A 22209-nucleotide genomic window follows, 5' to 3' on the forward strand; every position below is an offset into this window, starting at 1 on the left:
GGAGGCTCAGGCATTTGCACCTTCAGCAAAAACCCTGGGTTGAGGGTCAGACAGGGTTTCCCCTAGTAAAGGGACACCACAGGGGCCCCGGGTATTTCAGCCTTAGTTGAACTAAGCCCCCGTGACAGATATTGGGCGATAGCTGGACATAGCCATTGGGTCGAGGGTTGGCTTTTTAAGGATAGAAGTGATTGTGGCATGTTTAAAAGCAGAATGTAAGGTACCGGACGTTAGCGATAGGTTGAAGAGGTGGGTTAGGGATGGGATAAGTGTGGTGGTGAGGTTGGGGAGGAGGTGGGATGGGATGGGGTCAAGTGCACAGGTTGAGAGGTGCGATTTTGAGAAGAGGCAATTAAGCTCCTCTTCAGTGATGTTGGAGAGGGAGGTTATGGGGTTTGGGCATTGGTCTGGTATACAAAGGGGTTGTGGTGGTTGAACAATGAAGACTTGCCTTGTTTGGTTGATCTTATTTTTGAAGTGTGTGGCAAAGTCCTCAGCAGAGATGAGGGAGGTTGGAGGGGGCAGTGGTGGGCAGATGAGGGAGTTGAAAGTTTTGAATAGCTGTTTGGGACTGTAGGATAGGGAAGATACGAGGGTTGTGAAGTAGGCCTGTTTAGCAGAGGTGAGGGCAGATTTGAAATGCATTGATTATATATAGTCAGAAATATACTGTATGTTTTTCTTGTACAGTTTACACCAGCTCTGTGACATTGTAAAAGGTATTGCATTTATGCTAAACCAACTAGAATTGGAATGTTTATCTAACGGTATTTGTGCAGACTGAAATTAGATCATACCATGCCAAATGTACAGTATTAAATTGTAAATTACATTCCAAAACAATTATAACCTTTATCTCTTCTATAGATTACTGTGGTCCAATACCATCTGTAATAAATGCACAACTAGACTTGTCTGAATCAAAATTTCCAATAGGACAAGAATTGCATTACAAATTGAAGTGTGATCATCTTGACAACAACAGAACCCATGGAGTGGTGAGATGTGAGGATTCCAGTGGAAGCGTTGACTGGATCAAGTTATATGATGAATGTATCAACAGTGAGTATCCAGTAATAAATATATTAATTAAAGGTTGTTGAACAAATAATTATTGCTTTACTCTGATTGATTAAATAAAAAATAGCAATTATTAAATATGAATAATAACAAAAATGCTTCTGTGTCTGATGTTGCTTGCTCGCTCTGGCACCCTGTAGTATTATTTTGATTAACTTATTCTGAATGTCTGTCTATTATTTTCAGTGCCATTAAGATTAAGTCATTTCTGGTATGCTGATTATTGACTGGCCGGTAAAATAGCAATAATCAATCTGTGGCTTGTACACAAGAGCATTGAGGACAAGTGGGTCAAAGTTATATACAGTACTGTATATATATTTCTCTTTCATTCATATAGTAACAGTTAATTAGTTGTTAGTGTTCATAACCATGGATATCAAAGCTACTGCAACACCCTGCTCATGGGTTAAGCGACAGTTTATCAAAAGAACTATACTACATTTCTAATTGGAGGTATTTATTATTATTATTATTATTATTATACCTACTACATATTTGGATATGATATAGGAGATGGGAATACCCCTTAAACCTACTGGGCAGAAGTGCTCAGCTCAATCATCAATCGTATTGGTTTGAGAGATAGAGGTGGGTCCGAGAAACCAGACCCCCACAGATCAGCACGGATTTTAGTGAGCTACAATATATCAGAAATGTTAATAAATTAAGATACACTTTCATTGTTCTTTTATGATTTTTCCATAGAAAGCAAAGGGTCACATCCGAACAACATTGTTTCACATGGAAAATGCAACGTGTCACATCCAGTAGAAGTAACAAATTGTACAGGTAATGTAAGTAGATGATAAAATATTTTTATTCACTAGTTGTGAAAATAGTTTTCATTTATTATACAGTTGTGCTCAAAAGTTTACATACCCCAACAGAATTTTTGCTTTCTTGGCCTTTTTTCAGAAAATATGAATAATAACACCAAAACTTTTTCTCCACTCATGGTTAGTGGTTGGGTGAAGCCATTTATTGTCAAACTACTGTGTTTTCTCTTTTTAAATCATAATGACAGCCCCAAACATCCAAATGACCCTGGACAAAATTGTACATACCCTGGTGATTTTGGCTTGAAAACATGTACAGAAGTTGACACAAATGGGTTTGAATGGCTACTAATGGTAACATCCTCACCTGTGACCTGTGACAAATGCCAGGAAAATTGTTTGGGATGCAAAGAAAAACTCACAAATAACATCAGCTGAAATACTGGACTCTCTGAAAACTAGCGGTGTGGCTGTTTTAAGATGCACAATAAGGAGGCACTTGAAGAAAAATGGGGTCTATTATAAAGGCTGTTATTACCCTTTGAGGATTACCATTTTCCAATATACCATTTTTTTTATACTTTGGTCCTCTATACATGATTTTATGTATATGTATTTTATGTAATCTCTATTGCCACCATTAATTAATTAATACAAATAAATATTTATCACCTAATTTCCTGTTTGGAATTCTTTGTTAATCCAGTGTTTCTTGGTTGTTTGGTTAGTCCATACATATTGAGTGGTCTCCACTTTTTTCCTCACTGAGCACCAGATATACTGTATATTATACCATTCATATTATATGTATATGTGGTGATATAAGTGGGTATATACCGTATATACTCGAGTATAAGCCGACCCGTGTATACGCCGACCCCACTAATTTTGCCTAAAAAAAGTGGGAAAACTTATTGACTCGCGTATAAGTCTAGGGTTGAAAATGCAGCAGCTACTGGTAAATTTCAAAAATAATAATAGATACCAATAAAAGTAAAATTAATAGAGACATCAGTAGGTTAAATGTTTTTGAATATCCATATTGAATCAGGAGCCCCATATAATGCTCCATACAGTTCATGATGGGCCCCATAAGATGCTCCATACAAAATACACCCCATATAATGCTGCATAAAGGTTAATAATGCCCCCATAAAGATGCTGCATAGAATAATATGCCCCATATAATGATCCATAAAGGTTATGGCCCCATAAAATGCTCCATAGATTATTCCCCCATAAGATGCTCCATAGATTATTCCCCTATAAGATGCTCCATAGATTATGCCCCCATAAGATGATCCATAGATTATGCCCCCATAAAATGCTCCATAGATTATGCCCCATATGATGCTCCATAGATTATGCCCTCATATGCTGCTCCATAGAATATGCCCCCATATGCTGCTTCCTAGAATATGCCCCCATATGCTTCCCCATAGAATATGCCCCCATATGCTGCTCCATAGACTATGCCCCCATATGCTGCCCCATAGACTATACCCCCATATGTTGCCCCATAGACTATGCCCCCATATGCTGCCCCATAGACTATGCCCCCATATGCTGCCCCATAGAATATGCCCCCATATGCTGCCCCATAGAATATGCCCCATATGCTGCTCCATAGACTATGCCCCCATATGCTGCTCCATAGATTATGCCCCCATATGCTGCCCCATAGAATATGCCCCCATATGCTGCCCCATAGAATATGCCCCCATATGCTACTCCATACAATATGCCCCCATATGCTGCCCCATAGAATATGCCCCATATGCTGCTCCACAGAATATGCCCCTATATGCTGCTCCATAGAATATGCCCCCATATGCTGCTTCATAGAATATGCCTCCATTTGCTGCCCCACAGAATATGCCCCCCATATGCTGCCCCCATATGCTGCAAAAAAAAAAATGCTATACTCACCTCTCCTGCTCAGGACCTGGCACCTGAGATATTCACCTGCCCATCGCTGCTCACCACTGTCTGTGCGTCCTCTGTCAGTGACTGTTCAGCCAGCAGAGGGCATGGCGCACACTAACCACGTTATCGCGCCCCCTGCTCGCTAAACATCACGGACACAGAAAGCAGCAGACAGCGGTGAGCAGCGATGGACCCCGGACAGGTGAATATCACTATACTTACCCCCTCCTGGCATGGTCTCTGCAGCCCCCCTTCTCCACTGTCTCCCTTCCTGCCTTCAGCGGTCACGTGATACCGCTCATTACACTCATGAATATGCGCATATTCATGAGTTTAATGAGCGGTACCACGTGACCGCTGAAGGCAGGAAGGGAGGAAACTGTGGAGAAGCGGGGGGGATGCAGAGACTGTGCCAGGGGGGTAAGTATGATCTGTGACACCCCCGCTCCCCCCTCCCCCGCAGACCCCCAGGTATATGACTCGTGTATAAGCCGAGAGGAGGACTTTCAGCCCAAAAAAATGGGTTAAAAATCTCGTCTTCTACACGAGTATATACGGTATGACTATATATACAGTATATGAAGTATCTTATGGGGCCAATTATATATGGAGCAGTATATGAGGCCCATTATATATGGAACATCTTATTGGGCCAATTATATATGGAGCATTATATGGGGCCCAGCCTGTTTGGAACAATATATGGGGCCCATCATATACTGGAGCATTATATGGTACCCATCATATACTGTATGGATCAATATACAGTGGGGAAAAAAGTATTTAGTTAGCCACCAATTGTGCAAGTACTCCCACTTTAAAAGATGAGAGAGTTCTGTAATTGACATCATAGGTAGACCACAACTATGAGAGTCAAAATGAGAAAACAAATCCAGAAAATCACCGTATCTGATTTGGCAAGATTTATTTTGCAAATTATGGTGGAAAATAAGTATTTGGTCATTAACAAAAGTTCATCTCAATATTTTGTTATATATTCTTTATTGGCAATGACGGAGGTCAAACGTTCTCTGTAAGTCTTCACAAGGTTGGGACACACTGTTGGTGGTATGTTGGCCCATTCATCCATGCAGATCTCCTCTAGAGCAGTGATGCTTTGGGCCTGTCGCCCATCCCTCTCTCATCTTTTTAAGTGGGAGAACTTGCACAATTGGTGGCTGATTAAATAATTTTTCCCCCACTGTATGGGGCTCATTCTGTATGTACCATTGTATGGGGTCCATTAGTCTGTAAGGAGCAATATATGGGGCTCATTATTCTGTATGGAGCACTATATAGAGCTCATTATTCTGTATGAAGAACTATGTGGTGCCCATACAACTGTATGGAGGACTATACCGTCTGCTTCCTGAGCTATTGATATCACTCATGTAATATAAGAACTAAGTGAAATCTTTGTCATAGTACTACACCTATTTTTCTCTGCTGTATCTGTACATTGTGAATTGTTGTATGTGTTAAAGGGGCCCACTGAGTCTCTTTCTCCTGGGGCCCATGAAAACTTGGAGCCGGCCCTGATGCCTGGTCTGATAATGGTCCCTGTTCCGCTGTCACGTCGCCGTCGGAATCGGGGGCTGACGTTCCGGCCTCGGCCACTTTGAGGCGCCGGACTGTCACTTCGCCGTCGGACTCGGGGGCTGCTGTTCCTGCCTCGGCCACTGGGAGGCGCCGGACTCCTACTGGTGGTGCCGGCAATAGGAATAGGAGGGCTATGTCCTCATGTGGTTCTGCTCCTTTGACGCATGCCTCTGTCGTTGGGCATCGCCATGGTTCTCCCGTGGGTGATGGTGGTGATGGAGAAGGGGCTCCTGCGCAGGCATCTGGTGGGCGCAGGCTCCGCTCCTCTGTCAGAGGTGAAGGGGTTGGTGCATCGCCATCTGGCCTGGTTCTGGGGACTGTCCAGATGAGGTCATCAGACTGTGAGCCTATGAGGGATAGCCTTATCCTTCAAATACTTTGGGGCCTGCCCTGCAGGCCGCCAGATATAGTCTTGGTTTCCCTAGTATGCTAGTGTTGTATTTGCTATTTTTGACTCTGACCTTAAGCCTGGATTTCTGACCCTTCTACAGCCTGCTGATTTTGTACCTCTGCAATTCTCCCGGTTTTTTGACTCTGACCTTAAGCCTGGACTTCTGACCCTTCTACAGCCTGCCGATTTTGTACCTCTGCTATTCTTCTGGTTTTTTGGACTCTGACCTTGGCCTGGACCCTTGACCCTTCTTCAGCCTGCTGATTTTGTACCCCTGCTGCCCGCCTGGTTTAGACATTGGACTCCTGACTACGCTTTTGGTCCCGTTTATTAATCCCTTTCTGGCGACCGTCCTGCTCTGGTCCGCTGCTCTTATACAGACAGCTACCCCCTGGGCTCTGCTGTAATTCCAGATCCCTGTATAGGGGTAAAAGGTTTCGGGGTGCTGTCTTACTTGCAGCCCAGACTCGCACCAGATGGACTTGACATCCGCCTTCTGTTTCTCCTGTGCCACCATCTCATCCATCATCGCATGAAGCTTTGTTTTACAAGAAGGCATAAAAGTGAGATAGTACTGCTGATGATGGTGTCATCAGCGATACCCATGTTTGTGTAGTACTCAAAGCAGAGCAAGATGGCACACACATCCCGAATGGAGGCCCACTCGTTGGTCGTAACCTGGTGTAGTTCCGCAGAGCGACTCACCCGTGAGTGCTGCAACTCAACTCCAGTATCACCTACTGCAGCTCGCACAGTCTCCCAAGCATGTGCAAGGTGGAGTTCAACCTTTTGGGTACATCGCATATGAGGAGATGAGCGAGAAGGCAAAAGTGAAGTTGCAGTTAGGCAAGCAGCCATCAGGGTGAGAACGCCAAAAGCGCACAGACAGTCTCCACTTTCAGCAGCAGCTCTGACATATCTGTGTCATTTTTTTATAATTGTCAATTTTTTATTGAAAATAGACATTTCCAAAGTGATTAACATATAACATGAATATCGACATTATCTTATAGAAAACAGTGTCAAACAATAAATTGTCAAATCAATGAGCCAGTAGGATGGTATTATAACGAATGATATACCAGCAGAATGTTCAAACATTGTATACATGAATTGGTATAGTCAAAAGTGAGGGCCCAACCAAACAGGCACAAGACAGGACATTAACAAGGGGGAAATCTGAAAATCAGAAAGGGGAGATCGGGAGTGGCTATATAGTCTAGAGAATCCGGTTCATGTATTTATTGAGGCTCAAAAAGAGTCCCAAGGAAACCAGATAGAATCAAATCTATCAAACTTGTCATTATGCAGGGCTGTGTGGTATTCAAAATTTCTAACATCTTTAATTCTGGCATATAAGTCAAGTGTAGATGGCGGAGAAGTTTGCTTCCTATGGGACGCCACCAAACATCTGGCTGTCCCTCGCAAGGGCATCGTCTCATGATGTTCAATCTCCTGAAACATGGTCTGGACCAATCAATGCAGTCTGTAAATGATGTCAATGTTCACGGACCCAGGTGGACACCCCCATCTGCGGGTAGCCCTCCTCTAGCGTCCTCAGCATCTGAATCAGCGTCCGATTGAAGCTCTTATAGGCTCCATTTCCTTGTGGATAATAGGACGTCGTTCTGGATTTCTCAATCTGATACAGGCGATGCAGTTCTTCCATTACTCTTCCTTGGAAACAGGCGCCTTGGTCAGAGTGGATTCTCTTCGGACAACTATATACTCGGACGAAGTCTGCACCGCCGATTCGCCAGTCTGATCCTTGGTCGGAGATACCACAGCAAAATTGGTAAAATGATCATTCATCACTAGACAGTGTTCATATCCTAGGTGAGCTGGACCCACAGTCAAGTAATCGATCATCAATATCTCTAGGGGAGCAGAAGTCATGATGGTCTGTGTAGGGGTTCCTGCACCTGTGACAAGCTTCATCCACTGCAGTCTTTAGCCGAGGATGGTAGACCAACTTCTGCAGCCAATGGAATATCTTCTCCAGGCTAAAGTGGGACCCTCTCTCATGAGCTTTGATGGCCACCATACTGATCAGCTTTTCAAGAAGCACCACTTGCCAGGTGATTCCCAACTCTTGTGCTAGCTGCACTTTCCGGTACAAGCCATCTTCCAACTGGAGCCTCTCCCATTGCTGGAGGATCTGCAGTGTTCCTGGGGACAGGGCCTCCCTCTCTTCTGAGCTGGGAAGTTGCTTCAAAGCCACTCACTGTCTCAACTGAGTGAGTTCCCCATCCTTTTGCTGAAGCCAGACCCAGTCATCATGGGGATTGTCCTAGGGTTTGTTCTCCGGACGCCACCCCGACGTGTTGCCTCCAACGTCCTGGCGTGGTTCCGAAACCCAGGGATCTCTTTGGCCTCCAGCTCTTTGTCTCAATTACGCCCAGGTCGCTTGTGAGTCACTCTGTATAGAGCATCAGCATGCTTATTCTCAGCTCCTCTCCGATATGCGATCTTATAGTTTCGCATTCTCCAGGTGGGCCATAGGATTGTTATTGGTGTGTTCCAAGACTTCAGACCTGGCCAGGTACTCAGCGAATTTCTCGGTCATTGCCCACACTAAAGCCAGCAGTTCCAGCTTGAAAGAGCTGTAATTATCTGGATTTTGTTCAGAGTCGTGAAGAGAACGGCTCGCATAAGCAATTACTCGCTCTCTCCCGTCCTGCATCTGTGAGATAAAAGGAGAGATACAGGGCGCATCCACTGTGTGAAATCCGTATAAAACAATTAAAATTGTGGAACAGTAGGGAAGGTGCTCACCTATTGGGGTTGTGAGGAAGTCACAACACCCATGAACGCTTGAGAAGCAGCAGCAAGTCTGCACAGGGTCCTAGGACAGAATTGCAGAAATGACGTGGAAGTGCAATAAGGACTGCGCTTGCTTCTAGTAGAGTAAAGGGTTCTTTATTCAGCCAACGCGTTTCCTGAGCCTGCTGGCTCACTTCATCAGGGCAGAACCCTTTACTCTACCAGAAGCAAGCACAGTCCTTATTGCACTTCCACGTCATTTCTGCAGTCCTGCATCTGTGACAGTACAGCTCCCAGTCCATGTAGACTCCCATCGGTGTGGAGGATGAAAGGTTGAGAGAAGTCTGCATAGGCCAGTACGGGTGCTTCAGTCAGGGCCATTTTTAGGGCTCAGAAAGTTTCTTCCTGGCTATCTCCCCACTGGATGTTCCGATTCTTTGCACTGGACGGTGCTCCCTTCAACAGTTCCAGCAGATTAACAATACGACTAAAGTTTTTCACGAACCGACGATAGTATCCGGTAAGTCCCAGAAAGGCCAGGACGTCATTCACGGTCTTTGGAGTGGGCCAGTCCTGCACTGCTGCTATCTTCTCACGTGCTGGTCCCACTTCTTCGGCGGATACAACATGTCCTAGATATTCAATCTGCTTGCGAAAGAGATGACACTTCCGAGGTTTCACTTTCAGGCCATGCTTCTGTAGCCGACTCAATGCCTGTTCCAGCCGTTGCAGGTGCTCCTCAAAGGTGGCGGCATAGACAATGATGTCATCTAAATAGATGAGGGCAGCTTCAAATTCACATCTCCAAAACATCTCTCCATCAATCGTTGAAAGGTCCCGGGTGCATTGGTAAGGCTGAAAGGCATCCGACTGAACTCGAACAATCCCATAGGCAGTATGAATGCTGTCTGCGCCCATTGTTGTTCGGACATGGGCACTTGCCAATATCCACTGGACAGTTCCAGCGACAAGAAGTACTTCGCTTTTCCCAGAGCAGACAAGGACTCCTCAATTCTTGGTAGCGGGTACGATTCTCGCACAGTGCAGGCATTCAGCTTCTGGTAATCTACACAGAAACACAGGGTCTCGTCCTTCTTTTGTACTAGAACAATGGGGGCAGCCCACGGGCTTTGGCTCTCTTCGATGACCCCACTCTGTAGCATATGCGCCAACATCTCTTTCACTTCCTGGTACATTTGTGGTGGAATTTTTCGATATTGTTCCCGAATGGGTGCGGTGTTTCCCGATGGAATCTCATGGGTGATGGCTGCGGTGCAGCTGAAATCGTCATGATGGGCAAAAACGTCCTGGTATCGCTCTAGCACTGCTTCCACATGTTGTACCTGTTGTGGTGAGAGTTCCATTAGTTCAGCCCGCATCTGCTCCAGGATTCCGCGTCCTTCTTTAAGGTGGTTCAGAGGACACTGCCACAGCCACTGTCCAAGGATCCCCTTGTTTCACCATCAATAGAACGGCCTCTGGTGGTATCAACTCTTCCGGCATACCCATTATCTGTGCTACTTCAGTTTTGGGCGGGAGCATAAGACTGTCCTCTTATAGGTTTACACATTTCATCGGCACATTACTGTCGTGAACAGTGGCTAACACGCGTGCAATGAGGACCCCTGGAGGTCATTGTTCCATTAAAGCGGGCTTTATCTGAACTTCTACTCCTTCAAGAGGGGTACAGGCTCGGATGGGCAGAGTGAGCACAGTCTGACCTAGTGGTAAAACAAGGTTGGCAGCAGCTGGAATGACCACCTTTCCCAATGTTTTTCCTTCACTCAACATCTCTTGGGTCTGGGCAACCCATATCAACTGTTGAAACAACTTTCTCTGGGGGGGTATGATGTCTCCATCGATTCAGGGACACATTCATTCCTAAAGCCACAGTGGGACCATTGCCTGGGTCCCCAGCAGTTAACACGACTCCTTTCCAGCCCACATCTTTGCCGCACACAGTGATTTGCATCCAGTCAACCCCTGTGACTGGCATGAGTAACTGATTGGCTGCCATCAATTTGATTACTGGCCCCCATTCAGGACCCATCGCCTTGGGAAAATAACGTCTGAAATAAGTCTTGGGCATAGTAGTTACTTGAGAGCCAGTATCAACTAAACAGCGGATGGCCCGACCATCTATTTCGACCCATACAAGAGGACTCAGAGACACTAAACTTGTGGGACTTCCTTTTCTCCTTCTTGACTGCTCAGGCTCCGGGCAGTGTCCCTCAGCCACGGAGCCTGTTAGTTTAACGGACGGCGGTTGGGAGATCTACCCCCCGGCGTGCGCATCTGTGGGCATAATATCCAATGTCTCCACATGCAAAATAGATCAGCTGTCTTTCTGTGCGAGGTTGTCTCTTTTCCGGGCGAGGCTCGGGAACAGTTCGACCTCTGGAGGGATCCAGGGTTAGGGGAGGTTTCTTCCTTAAGTCGGACCATTCTTCTCGCATGCCTTGGATTTCCATCCGGATTACACTCACCCAACTTGGTTCAATTGCAAGCGGAACGGATACATCCCCGCTCTGGACCTTCCCTGCCAGAGCTGTCACCCCCTGCTCTTGCTCACGCACGCGCCTCCGCCCCAACCTCCAGAAAAGACATACGCAGATTAACCCACAAGCGCTCCCGCAAAGCCTGTTTAAGCAGCCCATCTCTAAAGTCTGCCATGAGCTGGTCTCTCAGAACTATCTCAGGAGGCTCTACACCTACGTCATCCTGCTTAGCGGTCGCAGTGTGGATTTCCTGCAGCGGATTCATGTATTGGGTCACCGACTCCCCCTCCCTTTGGACACAACTAAACAAGCGCATGCGCAATTCCCTAACGTCCGTAGGGTCCCCGTGCATTTCTTCTAGAATTTTTAACACCTTGGTAAAGTTTTTTCGCTCATGCGGGGGCCGGAACATGATGGAGCACCTCGCTTTTTCATCCAGGGCCATCATGGAAATCTCTGCCTACATCCCAGGGGTCATGACATGCATCCTCAACATACCCTTGACCAGCTCAGTCCAGTCCCATAGTAGACTGTTGCTCCCTGTGAACTTAGGAAGGTTGCTCAGCATGGCTCCCAGTGGTATATTGGCCCTTGAAGTACCCATGGCCGCCTGGTCTGTCTCTTCTGATCCTGTGGACGGCGTCCTGCTGAGTACACCAAGTGAAAGCAGGTTGCAGGATGCAGTGACAGACAGAAAGCAGAGCAAGGATTAACAAATTTAACAGTTACAAACGGCCTAGTCTTCCTCCTTACACTTTCACCAAAGAAAGTGCAGATAATTACACTGCCTGTATACAGAGCGAGAGAGTGGCCAACAGATACAGTCATTTTTCCCTGCCCATTTTGGGGATTTTGTGTGAAATGTTGTGCAGTTTGCCTTTTTTTCTTAGCTTGCATTCTTCCAATACACCAAAGGAAGTAAACATGTATAACAAAACATGTGGGATTGAAATAATTTTCAGGGAGAAATAGTTCATTTTCAGTAAGAATTTCAAGGGTGCCATCACTTTCGGCCATGACTTTAATTAAACTGCCTGCTTTCAGAGTACCCCCCAAAAAATGAAGAAAAAAAATGTGTTGGTTACCCCCTACTCCTACTCCTCTTTCACCTACACTGCCGCTTCCTCATAAACCTCCATTTGTACCTCCACCTCCAGGTAATTTTTTCTTTTTTTTACTCTAAGCAGGGCAATTGCCCTGCTCTTACCCACATTTAGCTTCCTTTTACAGCCCCTTAGCCTTTACTATGACCATTTTGCAGCTATTTTAAAGCACTGCAGTTCATGTCCCCATTTCTGTTGGGTTCAGGATCGGTGTCAAGTTTGGATACCGAACCAAACTTTGAACCTGACGAACCAGAAGGTCCACGAGTTCACTGATCACTAGTTGGGACACTGTGTCTCAGGTCAATAATTAAATTCTCAGAATAGTAGCATAGCTTGTTATCATAAATGATTGAATCAATCCACTGCAAATCAAATTTAAGTCAAATTTACTCAAATTTTCAGGTACCAGCAAATTTGAACAATTTGCTGTTTGCATTAAAAAAAGCAGCAGTGTCATTTCAACAGTGCTGAAGAGAACATGCTCACATTAATGCCATGAAGCTATCAAAGACATCATAATAGAAGGGCAGGGAAAGCAGTGGTCATTTTAGGGTTTTACAGACTAGGGATAGAAGGTTAAGGTTTACAGCTCATCATTACAGATAGCAATTAGTGATGAGCGAGTATGCTCGTTACTCAAGTTTTCCGAGCATGCTCGGGTGTTCTCTGAGTATCTTGGGCGTGCTCGTAAATTATGTCTGAGTCCCTGCAGCTGCATGATTTGCAGCTGCTAGACAGCCTGAATACATGCAGGCATTGCCTGTTTGTTACGGAATCCCCACTTGTATTCAGGCTGACTAGCAGCCGCAAATCATGCAGCTACGGGGACTCAGACATAATTTACTAGCACACCCAAGATACTCGGAGAATACCCAAGCATGCTCGGAAAACTCGAGTAAGGAGCATACTTGCTTAACACTAATAGCAATATAAAGGCCTAAATCACATTATGTTGTATTTCTGTAGCTCTGAAGAACTTTGAAAATGGAAGTGGTACATCTAGTCTTTGAATAATAATACACAGATTCAAGTGATAGGGAGGTTCTGGACCTGCTGAGTCTTTATGACTGTGGATTGTTTTTTGATATACTGAATTATAGCATCTTAAAAACAGCTATTTTTTAATTCACCATGCACTACAGAAAAAAAGAGGGCAGTTGAAGTCCCCTTAGTGTTAATTTTCATACAGTGTAAAAATACTCAAACCAAGGCTCATCTGTCATTGCAACCATGCTTCTTGACTTGTATGAACCACAAGTAATATAATTTTTCCATTTGTTACACATTTTTGGTTGTAAAAACAGTGTGTTTTTGTTAAAGGTAAAATGAAAACCTCATCATTCCAGACATGTAAATGTAACTGTCTATCTTACTATGTGTTAAACCTTTTTTTACACACTTGTAATCAAGTAATAGTTCAATATTACACCCATACACACCACCCAAACCCTGTGGCCTGTTGCAGGTCCTTGCTTTTAGAATGTGAACTTACCAAGGTGTCTGCTCACAGGCTTGTGTTGCATTAGTCTTTTTCATTATTATAAGTACCCTACCCAGCATTTATGGTTGATTCCTTATTTTTCCAGGCATGAGAGACAAATTACATTGTGAGTTCAAAATAATCTAGTGATATAGAATATATAACTATTGGAGAAAGGTTGAACTTGATAGACCTGTGCCTTTTTTTCTTTTCCAAAAAATTTTATTTTTGACTTGAACAGGGAAAGAAGTTGGAAATGGAGGGGGAGGGGAGGGGAGGGTAGGACAAGGAAGGGGAAGGAAGGCGGAATATAGGATAAAAACATACAAAAACAGTAAACAGTGAGCAAACATGTGGTACCATTGAGCATAATGGTTTGTATAACGCCAACAGAAAAATGTAAAACACAGCTAAATTGTAACTTATTGGATAGACGATGGGAATGTGTGATCCCATCTTGACCATTTATTGTGGAATTTTTCAGCCTATATAACTATGTAACTATGATTCTTGGTATTCCATTAATGCAATTTCATTTAACACAATTGTCAAGTTTTTTTTTTACAAATATTTAATTATTTTTTTGGGTCAAATGAAAGCCCGGTAGAACCTTGCACAGGATTGGGCACAAAGGAAAAAAATGTTTTTAAAAAAATGGCATTGATAACTCCTATTTTTTTTACTGTCTTAGCATCTATTTCATTTTCAGTGAAATTAATATTTTTTCGAGGCACCAACTGTGGTGAATTGACCCAGTAGGAACATACCCTGAATTGACAGGGAAAAATTGTAATTATTTTGCAAACAAAAGTTCTTCTTAATTCATCAATACAATTATCTAAAACAAAATTCTGAATTTTGCTACATATAAATATGTTTTGGGGTCAGGTGAAGTTCCCCAGCAGAAATTTGCCCAGAATTGGGCCCTTTGCCAGGACTGGAAATGTGAAAGGCAATGGTTGTGTTTGTATACATATACGTCCTGAATTCACTATGAAATAAATTTGATCCAACACACTGATGAAGAATAGTCTGGGGTGGGGTTATTTATTTGTTTTTTCATACGTGAAATAATAGCTGCCTTCTGAATTTGTTTGTACTATTTAAAATGCAGGATAACTATGATTGTGATTGTTCTTACCTCTGCTTATTACCTACAGGAGGCGGATTTGCTCCTTGTGTCAGTTTTGCTGTTGGTGTGATTTCAGTTATCATGGTGATTTGGACAATCTTCAGAATAACACAGTGGTCAGTATAATAGTGAGGGAAGTTCGGTATTACAGCAAAGAACAAGCTTCTTATCTTAATTAATTTATGTGCATTGTATTACTTATTGTACTTGCTATAGCGCCAGGACAAGCAATGGTTGGAGCAGACCATGTTGTTTCTCCTTATAATTGAAAAGCCTAAAGCCAACTGGTTAGCTGAATATGCTATAAAATATATATTTGCTCTGCTGATCTGAGTGATCAAAGAATCTAGCAATTTCTTCTTTATTCATGAGGGGAAACATATAGTGAGTAATAGCTATAAGTCTGGCGTATTCTCAATCACTCCTATCAGCTAATTGGCGCTCAAGTTTTATTTTTCCCCTTATGCCAAGCATGGGGTATTGTCATGAGTAAGATGAGAGACACCAGACCCAACAATGCCGATGAGCTGAAGACTGCTATCAAAGCAACCTGGGCTTCCATAACACCTCAGCAGTGCCACAGGCTGATCGCCTCCATGCTACGCCGCATTGATACATAAAAGGACGCCCAATATACTAACTAAGGAAATAGGCAGTGATCATGAAAAATAAACCGCCATCACATATAAAATTCCACTCCATAAATAATGTCAACTAAGGAGAAATGAGGAGTGATGGATTCAGAAGTAAATATAAAAGTACAAAATTTATTAATTGACGCATGCACAGACAGGTGATAAATCAAACACCAAAATTACAAAAATCATATGACGCAGACAGGCTGACCCGGACGGGGGAAACAGAGTGACAACCTGCGCACCAAAAAAACCATAGCAGCACAGAAAATGCAATAAATCTGGAAGATGTCATGCAGGATTGACCAAAACTGGTGAATATTACGGCCATTAATATGCCCATAATCAAAAAAAGGGGGTTATCCTGCCTAAGTATAGTAAAGTGCTAACAGTGATAGCGGTAAGCAATGCCTACCAAAGTAGTCCCTAAGCCCATAGTGGGTGCATTGGGATGAGGGTGAATTGCTTACCAAGAGGTGCACAGGTGGGCAGGTCCGGACGGCGACCCCCGACACGCGTTTCGCGCCCACCACGGGCGCTTTCTCAAGGGGATGAGGGAAGAAGGACCTTTTTGTATCGTAGCAACACGATCACATGTGTAATCACGTGGTGTGGAGAGACGAATCAGAGCCGTGATAACAGCACATGCGCCACGTAACAGCCGGGTCCTCTAACAGTGAGACGGGCGTGAGGCGTCATAGCACACACGCCGGGGAGAAGTCCCCGCGCCTGCGCCCGAGGCACAAAAGACACCCATCCCCATGCAGAGGTTACCAGGGAGACATAGACCGCATGCTCACTGCGGCATTTACACTGAGTTACCAATGTTGTTATCTCAGAAAGGGGAATATGTGTAAGATAAATGTACAGTATATGGGCACAATAATATCAAAACAACATAGACCAAATATATAGTGCAGCTTAATACATAAACCGCATATCAAGTGCAGCCAAATATACCAAATTAGCTGTATGGTTAACTGCTAGATAAGGGTACGTATATGGCAATATCCAACAAATATATGATAAATATAATGAAGTCATATACGGAAACAATACACAAAAAGCCAGCACACCATATAAAAATATCGATGGCATAATATCAAGGTCATAAAGCCTATATACACTCACTGGCCACTTTATTAGGTACACCATGCTAGTAAGGGGTTGGACCCCCTTTTGCCTTCAGAACTGCCTCAATTCTTCGTGGCAGAGATTCAACAAGGTGCTGGAAGCATTCCTCAGAGATTTTGGACCATATTGACATGATGGCATCACACAGTTGGCGCAGATTTGTCGGCTGCACATCCCTGATGCGAATCTCCCGTTCCACCACATCCCAAAGATGCTCTATTGGATTGAGATCTGGTGACTGAGGAGGCCATTTGAGTACAGTAAACTCATTGTCATGTTCAAGAAACCAATCTGAGATGATTCGAGCTTTATGACATGGCGCATTATCCTGCTGAAAGTAGCCATCAGATGTTGGGTACATTGTGGTCATAAAGGGATGGACATGGTCAGCAACAATACTCAGGTAGGCTGTGGCGTTGCAACGATGCTCAATTGGTACCAAGGGGCCCAAAGAGTGCCCAGAAAAAATTCCCCACACCATAACACCACCACCACCAGCCTGAACCGTTGATACAAGGCAGGATGGATCCATGCTTTCATGTTGTTTACGCCAAATTCTGACCCTACCATCCGAATGTCGCAGCAGAAATCGAGACTCATCAGACCAGGCAACGTTTTTCCAATCTTCTACTGTCCAATTTCGATGAGCTTGTGCAAATTGTAGCCTCAGTTTCCTGTTCTTAGCTGAGAGGAGTGGTACCCAGTGTGGTCTTCTGCTGCTGTAGCCCATCTGCCTCAAAGTTCGACGCACTGTGCGTTCAGAGATGCTCTTCTGCCTACCTTGGTTGTAACGGGTGGCAATTTGAGTCACTGTTGCCTTTCTATCAGCTCGAACCAGTCTGCCCATTCTCCTCTGAGCTCTGGCATCAACATGGCATTTCCGGCCACAGAACTGCCGCTCACTGGATTTTTTTTCTTTTTCGGACCATTCTCTGTAAACCCTAGAGATGGTTGTGCGTGAAAATCCCAGTAGATCAGCAGTTTCTGAAATTCTCAGACCAGCCCTTCTGGCACCAACAATCATGCCACGTTCAAAGGCACTCAAATCACCTTTCTTCCCCATACTGATGCTCGGTTTAAACTGCAGGAGATTGTCTTGACCATGTCTACATGCCTAAATGCACTGAGTTGCCGCCATGTGATTGGCTGATTAGAAATTAAGTCTTAACACACAGTTGGACAGGTGTACCTAATGAAGTGGCCAGTGAGTGTATGTACACCATGTCGGAAAAATCAATCATCCGTATTTGTCCATAAGAAATAACGGGTCACAGAATGGAGATAACGAAAATCCTCCTATGTAGATAAACGATCTTCCACCATGCAGATGACATAAGTTCCTCATCTCTCAGTCGGAGGCGGATGAGGGATGTCGCCGCATTGATGCAGTAATTGATACAAAAGGATCCCCAACCAAGTATTGAGTGCATTTACTGAACATACATTTCAGTAGGCCAACATTTTGGATTTTAAAATCATTTTTTCAAGTTGGTATTATAAAGTATTCTAATTTAGTGAGATAATGACTTTTGGGTTTTTCATTGGCTGTAAGCCATAATCATTAACATTAGCAAAAATAAATACCAGCAATAGATCACTCTGTTTGTAATGACTCTATGTAATGTATGAGTTTCACTTTTTGTGTTGAAGAACTGAAATATATTAACTTTTTGATGATGTTCTAATTTTTTGAGATGCACCTGTAGTGTAATGCATTCTACATTGCCTTCCATGTAGTATAGCACATCTTCTTTATCCATAATGGTTTCTTTTTATTCCTGAACATTTTATTGCCAGAGGGTATACATTTTCTACACGATTCTAGCAATATTTCCTTAAACATGCTCCATTTATGGTCCTAGTCTACTAAATTAAGATCTTCCCTTAATTTGTTGTAATCGGCTTTGCTAAGGTTCCAGGTTTTTGCATTTCCCCTTTTGAATGTTTGTTGAAAATTACTTTGAAACTTACTATATTATGGTCACTGCATCCCAAATGTTCCCTAACCTGTAGATCTAAAATTGTATGTGGTCTATTTGACAGACCCAGATCCAGTAGATTATCCCCCATGATTGGTTCATCTACCAGTTCATAGACGTAATTGTCCTGGATTATAGAGAAAAACTTACAGCTTTTAGCACAACCAGAATATTCTATGTCCTATTGAATGTCTGGATAGTTAGATTCCCCCACAATAAGGACCCTATTATTATTTGCTGCCTTTTTGATTTGTTGCAGCATTTCATCTTCTACCTGTTCAGTTATATTAGGAGCCTTATAGCAAACTCCAATTAGCAGCTCTCCATTATTGCCATCCCCATGTACATTTACACATACTGACTCTACATTGTCGCAGCTCCCTCCCAATGTCATCATTGAGCACAGGTCTTAAGTTGGATTTAATAAAAATGCACACCCCTCCATCTTTTTTGTCTTTCCTGTCCTTTCTGTCCTTCTGGATTCCATTAGTCATCCATAGAGGAATAGATGCTATCTGTTACCTTTTGGTGGTATCCAGAAAAGGTTAATACAAAAATTGTCGGGACTAGAGTATTAAATGCTTTCTAATTCAAGATAGGCAAAAGCCCAGGTCCTGATGGTTTCACCCCAAGATTTTATAAATTATTCAAACAACAATTAGCTCCAGTTCTTCTACAATCCTTCAACTCCATTTTATTGGTAAGAAAATTCCCACCACAATCTCTTTTGGCACATATAACTGTTATTCCCAAGCCAGGCAAACATCACACGCATTCATTTTCACCACATATCTCTAATCAACATTGATCTCAAGATGTACTCCAAGGTGATTGCTATAAGGCTACAACCCCAAGTACAAAATATTATACATAACGATCAGGTGGGATTTATCCTGGGAAGGGAAGCAAGTGTCAGGATCCTAGGACTTTCCGGTCTGTTTTGAATGAACTTTTGCCCTTGGTTAAGATGGAGTTTTCGGTCCTGTCGCATCACTTCCTCTTAGCTGCCCTTAGTTAAGATGGAGTTTTCGTTTACATCACTTCCTCCCCAGCTGCATAAAAACCCGCCCCTAAGCACAAGCAAATCGCTTGAGTATATTGATTCCTGGTGTGCTCCTGCCCTGCCACTCTCCCAGATCTTGTGACTCTGGAACAACCCTGCTTCCTGCTTGAAACTTCACCTCTCTGGACCTCTGGATACCGCTGGACTTCTGGCTACCGTACCCGGTTAGTGTTTGTGCCCACTGAAGGTCCCCTTACTAGATCTCCACCGGACTCATCTTACCAGAGGCTCGCTACAACTGGACTTCTGTTTTCTATACTGGTTAGTAGCTGTTACCCGGTGCCCGCTGAACATTATCCTGCTGGACATATGTCATACTCTGGACTTTTCCTGCAATACCCAGTTATATTCCGGACCCAGTGACTCTTAATAACTTACCTTCCTTGCTGAACCTTTTGCTATGTGCTGCTGTATGTCTGTGCTCTGAACCCGTTACGTATTTCCACGTTTGTTGTGCACAATTGTATATAAATCACTTGCTTCACTAAGTGTGTCTCTGCCGTCATTGCCCTACGCCATTGAAGTCCTTATGCCATACATAAGTATTATATTATACTCAAGCCATTTTTAGAGGACTTCGCTGGGGCAATGTCAGAGGCACGATTAGATCAGCTATACTCCATGATCCACTCCTTACAGCAGGACATGGATGCTGTGCACGCCAGGCTTGGAGATATCGAGGGACGGCTGAATCATGACCACCAGTTCCTGGGTACAGCTATGCAGGAGCTACAAGGCAAGGTGGAGGCTCAGGTGGCCGACCGTACCTCGCCCGGATTTGCTCCCAGTATGCCTAAATTACCTCCCTTCCGCTTTAATGGTGAGCGCAGTCAGTTCCGTGGCTTCATTAATCAGTGCATGCTATTCTTTGATGTGAATACTGACTATTACCGATCAGATCGATCTAAAGTATTATGCATAATCATGATGCTGACTTCACGTGCCCTGGCCTGGGCTAACCCGATGATTGAGACCAGGGACGTGCAGTTGAACTGCTTAGAGGATTTTCTAACAGCTATGGCACTGATGTTCGACGATCCGAACCGCCGTAATACTGCTGAAACGGCTCTCCTTTCTTTACGGCAAGGCAAGCGGCCTGTGATTGAATATGTCACCGACTTCAAAAGACTGGTGGTGGACACTGACTGGGGTAACAATGCGTTGTGTCGGTATTTAAAAAGGGACTGTCTGGTGCCATCAAGGACGAGTTAGCCCGTGCCGAATCACCCAATGATCTTGACCTGTTCCTTCAACACTGTGTGCGCATTGATACCCGTTTAACAGAGCGCAGACAGGAAAAATGGGCAGCACTTAACCGGGTACCTGACTTTCCGTCACCTACCAGGGAACCTGTTCCTAAGACACCACGAGAGCCTGCGGAGGTTCCCATGCAAGTGGACTCTGTACAAAACCGAGAGAACCAGGAACGCCGCGAACATCGGCTCCGTGAACGGCTATGTTTTTATTGCGGCAAATCAGACCATTTCCTTATTGACTGTCCAAGGCGTCCTAATCGTTCCAATAAGATCTTGGCGGCTGTAGCCGAATATGATAATACCGACATAGAATCCGAAGCCTCCGAAGCTAGTTCCCACCTGGATGCGGTATTTCCCTCCACAGTACTATCCACTGCAGCTAAGAACTCTGAAGGGAGATCCACCCATTGCTCGCTCCCTATACAAATAAGATGGAAGAAACAGCTAATTCCTACGGCTGCAATGATTGACTCTGGGGCTGGGGGGAATTTCATGGATCTCTCTTTTGCTAGGAAACACGGTATCCCGTCTCAACAGAGAGCATCACCAGTTACCATGGAAACCGTGGATGGGTCCCCATTGACTTCCGGACCTGTGGATAAAGAGACTGTACCCCTCGAATGTATGATTAAACCAGGTCAGCAGCAGACCCTTGTCTTTATGTTAATTTCGTCTCCACATTTTCCAGTCATTTTAGGAATCCCCTGGCTTCGGGCTACCAATCCAGTCATCAACTGGGAGACAAAAGAGATTTCCTTCCCATCCCAGATTGCTCCTGCCGTAAAACCAACTGAACCGGCTCCAACAACGCATGCTATGGAGGACAATGTACTGGTACCCGTTCTGCCCCCGGTCTATCATGACTTTCTTGACATCTGCAATAAACAGAATGCTGATCAGCTCCCCCCACATAGACCTTATGATTGTCCTATAGACTTATTACCCGGAGCGGAGATACCGTTTGGACATGTGTACCCGTTGGCGGCCCCTGAACTACACGCCCTAAAAGAATATATTGATGAGAATCTTGCCAAGGGTTTCATTCGTCCCTCTACCTCACCCGCAGGGGCACCCATCTTCTTTGTAAAGAAGAAGGAAGGAACCCTGCGCCCTTGCATAGATTACCGGGAGCTCAACAAGATCACCATCCGGAACCGGTACCCATTGCCCCTGATCCCCGAATTATTAGAAAGGGTCCAACAGGCTACAATTTTCACCAAGTTAGATCTCCGAGGGGCGTATAACCTGCTCCGTATCCGTCCAGGGGACGAATGGAAGACAGCATTCAGGTGTAGATACGGACATTTTGAGTATTTAGTCTTGCCCTTCGGCCTTTGCAACGCCCCCGCAACATTCCAACACTTGGTGAACGATATATTCAGGGACAT

General features: G+C 44.2%; 1 protein-coding gene across 8 annotated transcripts in view; it reads left to right on the plus strand.

The window, feature by feature from the left end:
- LOC141100498 (uncharacterized) overlaps positions 1 to 22209 on the plus strand; it is a 300902-nt gene that overhangs the window by 240075 nt on the left and 38618 nt on the right. For 6 of the 8 annotated variants that reach the window (XM_073589049.1, XM_073589053.1, XM_073589052.1 and 3 more), the window contains 3 exons: positions 868 to 1062; positions 1789 to 1872; positions 14783 to 14870. In XM_073589049.1, coding sequence (XP_073445150.1) covers positions 868 to 1062; positions 1789 to 1872; positions 14783 to 14870 — 367 coding nt within the window. Of the gene's footprint in view, positions 1 to 867; positions 1063 to 1788; positions 1878 to 14782; positions 14871 to 22209 lie in introns of all 8 variants that reach the window. The other 2 variants (XM_073589054.1, XM_073589055.1) reach the window with 2 other exon arrangements.

This window comes from Dendrobates tinctorius, unplaced genomic scaffold, assembly GCF_039654945.1.
Source record: "Dendrobates tinctorius isolate UK_male_01 unplaced genomic scaffold, ASM3965494v1 ptg000105l, whole genome shotgun sequence".
NCBI lineage: Eukaryota > Metazoa > Chordata > Amphibia > Anura > Dendrobatidae > Dendrobates > Dendrobates tinctorius.